Source organism: Ischnura elegans, chromosome 10 (genome assembly GCF_921293095.1).
Source record: "Ischnura elegans chromosome 10, ioIscEleg1.1, whole genome shotgun sequence".
Taxonomy (NCBI): domain Eukaryota; kingdom Metazoa; phylum Arthropoda; class Insecta; order Odonata; family Coenagrionidae; genus Ischnura; species Ischnura elegans.
In genome coordinates this window covers 26,133,174-26,141,480 of record NC_060255.1, presented here as the reverse complement: position 1 = coordinate 26,141,480, position 8,307 = coordinate 26,133,174, and the positions used below count along the sequence as shown (strand labels likewise).

General features: G+C 35.0%; 1 protein-coding gene across 2 annotated transcripts; it reads left to right on the top strand.

Moving 5' to 3' along the window:
- The first annotated feature begins 786 nt into the window (after positions 1–786).
- On the top strand, positions 787–7,286 carry LOC124166774 (histone chaperone ASF1A). Of its 2 annotated transcripts, none has more exons than XM_046544453.1 (5): positions 787–974; positions 1,086–1,208; positions 4,759–4,874; positions 5,256–5,432; positions 6,144–7,286. In XM_046544453.1, exons 2-5 carry the CDS (start codon positions 1,100–1,102, stop codon positions 6,411–6,413), a joined length of 672 nt encoding a protein of 223 aa, XP_046400409.1. In that variant the 5' UTR covers positions 787–974; positions 1,086–1,099; the 3' UTR covers positions 6,414–7,286. The 2 variants fall into 2 exon arrangements, with proteins under 2 accessions (XP_046400409.1, XP_046400410.1); XM_046544454.1 differs by having other exon boundaries at positions 791–970.
- The last annotated feature ends 1,021 nt before the right edge of the window (positions 7,287–8,307 follow it).

The following is an 8,307-nucleotide window of genomic DNA, read 5'->3' as shown; positions in this document are numbered from 1 at the left end:
ATCAAGAGGAGGAGAAAAGAAATGTAGCCGGCTAAAGCAAAGATACTGCTGCCACCAAAGTCAATTTTGGATATCTAAAATGGTGAATATTCTTTTTAATATGCTATAAATATAACTTGAACGAATATTTAACGATATTTTCGTTCATATGAACGAGCGATACATTCGACTTTACAGGGGCGGATCCAGGATTTCTTTCTGGGGGTTCACAAGCAAGGCCGTATCAGGATTTCGTTCTGGGGGAGGCATAAGGATACCTCGTAATACAAAACGAGCGCAATGATAATGAAACCATATTAATATTCCTGCATATTTTCTAAGGGTCTGAAGGGGGGTACGAGCCTTCCCTCCCCCTAGATCCTTTTGAAAAGGACGTATGGTTAACTGGAGTTATTTAGGAAAAAAATGGTAAATCAAATTATTAATTTAACTTGTATACGCTGTTAGCAATATCTTCTGGATGAATGTATCTGAATGAGAATATTATTCGGAGAAAGTAAAGGAAATCTTACTGGATTTTTTCGGCAAATCGATTTGAATTACCCAGAAATGGAAAGGTGTGCAATTCGCTACTCAAATTTCTTTTAAAAATTATTTTTGGTGGGACTCAGTGGGACTATTCACAATTTGTGAATAATTAATTTAATAAAATTTCTTTATAAAAAGAATAGTATTTTTTAGTTCCAATCTTTTATTATTTATACCAAGATCATTTCTATTTCACTATAGCCAATGCCGTAATTTGATTCATCATTACGTACTCCATTGCGCCGACCAATATAAAATCATCTTCTTTTTTGTCATGGTGGAGGACTTCCCGCCAAGTCGTCGTATATCAATCGGTGATTCCAAACTTTTTTGTCGTTGCTGGTCGTTCCACTGATAATTCTCGTTGAGCTCATTCAATTACATAAATTAAGTTTCATCGTGATTCCTTTAAGTGGCTCATTTCTATTCTGAATCAGGTTGGGTAGGTAGGTGCTTGATTTACATAGCTGGGCATTAGTACTGATTTATTTATTTTTCTATAAATTTCGTTTATTGTTTAGTTATATTTACAAGTTTTGTTGTGTTTTAAAATCCAGGAAAGTTTCTAAAGATGGCCAAAGTTCATATGTGCAATGTTGTGGTGTTTGACAATCCATCTCCCTTTCTGAACCCATTCCAATTTGAAGTTACTTTCGAGTGCATTGAAGACTTAAAGGAAGGTAAGTAATTGTTTTAAGTGGTTTAAGTGACGATTAATGCTATGATAGATGGTTGCCTAACTGGCAGAAGCATCATTGTACATAGTGAGGTACGAAACTTAGTGCCATTTAACTGGTAGGCCAATATCTTGCGTATTTCGTACCTTTGAACTCACAATTGTATGATTATCGCCCTGTGCTGCAATGGTCACTTGCGCCGACTGGCCTGGAATTTCTTTTTATTTTTAATATAGTCAGTCTCAAGTTGATTTTCCATTAGACTTGTTATGCGTACTTACGTTATGATTTTCTTGTCTATCGTGGTGGGAATTACGGGATATTCTGTCATGAACATTATTTCCTAGTTTTCGTGATTGACTGATAGAAACGCCTGAGCGTATTTAGATGCTGAAATAACCTGGTTTAGATTTGTTTTGTGGACCCTCTAGCAGTGTCTCCAGAGTGAGGATTTTTAAGCCCACGTCCTTTGGTGGAAGAACTTGATTTTTTTGGAATAAAGCCACTGACTCAAGTCATCAAATGACCTCAAGTTAAATCACTCCTATCTTTATGCTAGTACTCTCATGCTCTGGATGTAAGATATCGCGTTGTTAAAGTAGGGAAGGAAATCTTTCTCAGTCTTAACGAGTTGATTACCCAGTTGGGTACAGCAATAGCCAAAATCAAGATCACCGCCAAATTTGTAGTTATCATATTCATGTTGCGTATGGGGTGATGGTGTCTCTTTATCTTGCCGGGGGGAATTAAAGCCTTGGACATTAATTTTCCGTTCTCTATTCCAAGAGTTTTTTTGAATGTTTTATGGGGATTTTAAAAGTGAAGGACCTTTTTTATGTTGTTGTGTGTGTCTACCGCTCCCCTAATGACAAGGCTGCAGACTTGATGAATGACTTTATTCTTGCTATGCATCAAGCTTTATTAATAATTACCTCAAAAAACTGACTGTTATCATCTTTGGGGACTTAAATGTCGACTTATTGAAGCTCACACCTGCTAAGATGGAAATTTTGCACCTGCTTTCCTCTTTTTGTCTTAGCGTAATTAATAAAAGCCCACTAGAGTATCCTCACATTCTTCAACTCTTCTTGAATTTATCATTACTGATGTGGCTGGGAGCATTGATACTTTATGTAGAACGTTTTACTCTGGTCTTTCTGACCATCTATCCTTAAGTGTTGTTTAAAATCCCCAATGCTCCAATTTTTGACAAGCCTATGTATGTGCTAAGACGTTTTTTTCAGTCCTTCTGCCATTAATGATTTCTGCCAATGACTGTCTTAGGAATCCTGGCATGGTGTTCTCAATTCTTTTGATGTTGATTTAGCCTACAATATGTTTACAAATGCCTTCATTTGCCATTTCAATTGTGCCTTCCCTGTGAAACGTGTCAGACTGAAGTCAAAATTTCAAAGTATCACTTTCCTGATAAACTGATGAATGCCCTGCGTAACTTGCACTATCGGTATAAACATGTTTATTCATATTTGAAACCTCTGTACTTGCAGAATATTAAAGAATTCAAAATGGAATTCTCTCATTTGCTGCCTAAGATGAATGATAACATAATTCTCTTCAAGAAATACAGTGAAAGCTGCCTGGAGCTTAATAAATCCTAATATTAAAAGCAGTCATCATCTTCAAGATGTGGGCAATATAACTTTTAATGGCCTTTCCATTTCTGATCCTGTAAAAATTGCTAACAATTTCAATAATCAATTCACCTTCAAAACCAACCCATCTAATTTAGGTATCATTAACAACAGGAGACATACCGCTGATCTTTTTATTTTTTCAACATGTTCTAATGAGTTACTGAGTATTGTATTTTCTTTTAAGAATATCTTGTCTTCATGTATTGATGATATACCCATTCCACCCATAAAAGCATCAATTCATGTGATCATAAAACTAATTGTCCACATGTATAATTTTTCACTGTCTGAAGGTATTTTTCCTACTAAACTAAAGCTTGCTATTGTTGCTCCCATTCCAAAAAATGGTGCTGTTAACATTTCTGACAATTACTGTACCATTTCCATAGTTCCTGTGCTCTCAAAAATTCTGGAGACCTTGGTATATCATAGGATCATAGATTTTCTTGAACGAAAACAGCTTATAAAACACTCTCAACATGGCTTCAGAAAAGGCAGATCCACCACTACTGCACTCTTCCAAACAATAAATGAACTGGACTTACGTTTCAATGAGAAACAACATTCTTTGGGCATTTTCTATGACCCTAAGTAAAGCTTTTGATAGCATAGACCATAATATCTTGCTTGATAAACTCAGAAATCTGGGTATTGAAGGTATACCTCTTACTTGGATTATGTCTTACCTCACTGACAGAAAGAAAATTGTTCATATTATTCATCAATCTATAGTTGGTACAATCCCAGTAAGGTCAACTCCTTTATAAATAAAATGCTGTGTTCCCCAAGGATCAGTCTTGGGCCCTTTTCTCTTTATTTCCATGAATGATCTGTAATGCACTCCTTTATGCATATGGTACTTCCTGTCTGTTATCTGCACATAACCCTCCTTCCCTCTTGAACCCCTTGGGTAATATATGGCTTATATGTTGCAAGACTTTGGGTGGGATTATCAATGTCATGCCTAGCGACTAGAAAAAATTAACTTGTTTAATTTCTATTAATATTATTAGAAGTTTTAATGCAGTTTTTAATATTACTTAAAGGATTTATCATTTTATTCGTGGAAAGAGTGATCTTGTCAAGTGACAAAAGCAAGTTTTCAATCAGTATTAAGCATGTTCACTCTGTTCGTAATTGCACGCAGTTGTTTGTTAGGTTTATTGAAATAGACCAGTGTTTCCAAAAGAAACATTGAGTGTCTGCTTTATGAATGCATGAATCTTGGGTCACCAAATCAAAGTCATGAAGTTGAGGATATGTATAATGAAGCCTGGCAACTGGATTCCCTTGAGTTTGCTGAGAAGCAATATTAAATTAAGGTTGAAGTGGTATACAATTTATGTATGTATTGCTGAAAAAGTTAATTTTCTTTGTTAAAAATTCTGTGAAGAGGATATCCCTTTATTTGTTTTGTAAGATATAAACATTGCATGCAAAATGGTAAGCCTAACTACAGTGTGTGCTGGCAAGGGTTGTATCCGTGATGTGTTATTGAGAGCAAGAAGTGGGTGTTGATCTAAATGGCAGCCATGTTGTTGCAAGCTGCTTGTTTTACAAGCTGTTAAATTCACTTAAATTAGCATATTCTTCATGTAATGATGAATAACTGTGATACCCTCTGATATCATCTTATATGCTGTATTTCACCGTATGGTATATTATTATTTAATGGGTTTAAGGTCATGTATTGTGGCTCAGGAGATGCCTACCAAATGCTTGTATCTATTGATGAAAAAGCAGGACAATTCTGATCAACGAATACGTTCTTAGTTTCAGCCTATGTATTAATCAAGTTAGATATCAGCAATTATTAATTGCAGCTGATTGAAACGTTTCATATAAGATGTGATAGTTGAGGCCAAAGGAAAACACTTATGGTCCTTGCTTAATTTCAGATCTTGAATGGAAAATGATCTATGTTGGGTCTGCTGAAAGTGAGGAGTATGACCAAGTATTGGACACAGTGTATGTTGGACCAGTTGCTGAAGGGAGGCACATGTTTGTCTTTCAAGTGAGTTGCCTGGAATTCAAAGTTCTTCGATTATAACTTTAGCATATGCATTTAACGTCAAGTTATTTCAATCCATTGTGAAGACATTATTTGATTGATATTGTAATGTGATAAATTTTTAACTTGTGGTACAGAAAACTAATTTTTTTGGCATTATTCATTGTGCTAAGGTATATGTGGAGGATTGTGATGGATTTGGAAATACATATTGTAGGTTGTGTATGTAAACCTTGGCTTTAATTTGCCTCTAATGCTTATCAAGCCTCATTCAAGCTTAGCATCTTTTGCACTAGAGTATATGTTTCATTAGCTATATTTTTAAATTGCAGTTAATCAAAGACTTGCTGTTGTTCATTCATTTCATCTTTATTTTTTTCTTAGGCTGATCCCCCAGATGTCCGTCGAATTCCTGATGGTGATGCTCTTGGTGTTACAGTTGTGTTACTTACATGCTCTTACAGGAAGCGAGAGTTTGTTCGTGTGGGTTACTTTATTAACAATGAATACTCTGACCCTGAGCTAAGGGAAAATCCTCCTCCACATCCAGATTTCACGAAAGTAAGCATATTGCATAGTATTATTAATTATAATTATTTATATTATATTTTATTTGATGTTTAACAGAAATGCACTGCAATAGTCATAGGTTATATTTTATGGTTGTCTTGATTGATTGAACAGTCTTGAGTTCTGTTGCTTGAGTGCTAAATACTGTTTAGTCTAATGTAAGGATGTCGTTTGAAATCTTAGATTATTTCTGTGGTTTTAGCCAGTAAGATCTCCTGAAGATATCAGGGGATTATGATTAGTTTTTGATTCTCATTGATCCATGTATTATTCGTTGAAAATTTTTGTTAAACTGCCTTATACTTGATTTCCCATGATGAACCATTATTAGACTTCGGTTACAAAAATTATTTCTTTTCACTAGCGATTTTATGATTAACTCCCCACAATGTTTTTACAGAGTGCTTTCGTCTCCCATTTATTGTATAATCTGTGCCTGATTGTTCTTTAACCTCCATGGAGAGTATTCTTATTGGGCATTTTTAATTTATTCCTTCAAATTGCAACCATATAAAGTCGTTATGGTGAATATTCTTCAATATTTTAGATTTTAAGCTCTATTAATTATCTACTATAGTACTTGTATATATTCCTGTTATTATTTACAAATTTCTAGGATTATAATTTTTTTAGATCTATTGTTGTCTGAGATCGTGTTTCTATTTTTTGCTCTTTGTGATTCACATTACGATATTTTCTCAGGTCACACGTAACATACTGGCATCGGAGCCAAGAGTGACCAGGTTTAAAATTGATTGGGATGATGCAGATGGTGCCAGTACATCAAACACAAAGGAAAGCTCTGGAGTTGAGGTTGCCCCTGAAGAAATAGCTATGGGGGGTACTGATACTTTAGATGGTGTAAACAGTGGTGATGTTTCTGAGGCTGTGGGATCAATGAAAGTAATTGTTGGTTTTGCTGCTGGTGCTGATGGGAATAGCAGTCAAGGCAGTGCAATGGAAGTTATGTAAAGTGTGAAGAAAAGCTTAGTGAATGGAAAAGTGAGTTAACTGAATATTAAGTTAAACCTTCATCCCAGTGACTGGAAAAACTTATAGTATTGAGGGTGAAACCCAGTATTTGAGGTTCGTCTAAACTTTTGCAGACAATAGTCATAAGAGAGATTGTTCTGAACTTGATTTCAAGTTTACAAATTCGAAGATACTAAGTAGGCACAAAAGTTAAGCTAAAGGAACTGCATTTAACCCAATTTTCTATTGGAAGACTTGTGATTGATTTTAATGCCTAATAGAAACATTTACAAGTGTAACCTTTCGAAATAGCTTTTATCAATTTTTAGTAAGGCAGATGTATTAAGGTTTGATGTGTTAAGATGTGATCCAGGTTTGTGTTTTATTGATGTGGATTGGGAATTTTAATTTTTGTGGATTTGTTCTCCTAATATGATTATCCCATCTGGTTTTTATTGAATATCATCATTCAGAAATTTTGCGAACTTTGCTGAAAGAGTACATCTAATTCACATGAACCATTTTAATTTGTCAAGGATAGGATGAATGAGCTGAACTTAATGGATAAATTTTTGTGGGAACGAGTATTTTTTATGAGCTAGTGTTGTCTCTTGTCAGTATGTTTCTAAATTATCCCTAACATATTTCATAATGCAGCTTGCTTAAAGTGTATGTTGTGCTGTTACTTCGTGTCTAAAAGTGCATTAAATCATTCATTGGAAGTTTTCTTTCATAGCTGTGGGGTCTTTGTTACAAAGCACTGGTTACTGAATGTGGAATGTAATAATTAATTTTATTTAAACTAGTTGTACTTGTCAGATATAATACTTGTATATATTTCTTATATTTCAATACACTTGCATGTTTATAGTATTGGGTCTTTTCCTTTGAGATCTTTAGGGACCATGGATTGGTACACAATTGAAAGTTGCCATCTCATGAAAAATCAAGTTGATGCCTGTCCCAGTTGAGCACAACATGGATCCATGTGTTTAAAAATGTTCCTATCAGGACACAAATTTAATGCCAGCAATACAAGTATTTCAGATTACGATAACGGCGTAATGCTAGGCTTGCAAAACAAGACTTTTTTTCATATTACATTTGAACCCCATATTTATGGACCACTCATGACTCCAATTTGTGAACTATCCTCCCTTACTTCTGTGGATAACTAAATAATATAACCTCCATTTTGTTGGTGCGTGTAGTATGTAGCGAGTCCCTATGAGTGATTCCTTGTCAATTTCACTCAGCATAATATTTTGACAACTATCCATGGTAATGGAGGGAGCTGTCCAATCAGAGTTGAGTAGATCATAGCAACATTTTCAACCAGTGCCTGAATTAATGCTGTGTGAGAGTCTTGTCTTGGTGGTTGAGACGAGACTACCATTTCTCAGCATTGTTGCGACGAGACTCTTGGCATGGCGCGAGTCTCGCCTGAGTCCAGAGTGTCAATGAGATTCGAGAAGTCTTGCCCCTTCGACACTTCTCGACACCCGTCAGGACTCCTGTGCACAGCAGGAATTTTCAATGAATACCACAATCAGTCAATAAATCAGTTTGCTAAGTTATCCTTTGTGGGTTTATTCACAGTATAAAAAAAATTTTTTAAATGAGTTACCCATGCATCTATTTTTTTAATGTTGCGCATGATGCTTAGAGTTCCCAACAAGAGATTTGGAAAAAAATTTCTCTTTCCTAATCTCTATTTTTTAATATTAAATTTGAATCTTGGAGTGCAGGTCTTAAAATTGAAATGCAAATTTTGCTGACGTTTCAGTTTATTTATAAACCATTATCAGGGCATAAAATGAAAATGAGTATACTGTTTTGATAAATAGACATATTAAAGAGGTACAGTAAACTCTTGATTTTACGAAGTCAGTGG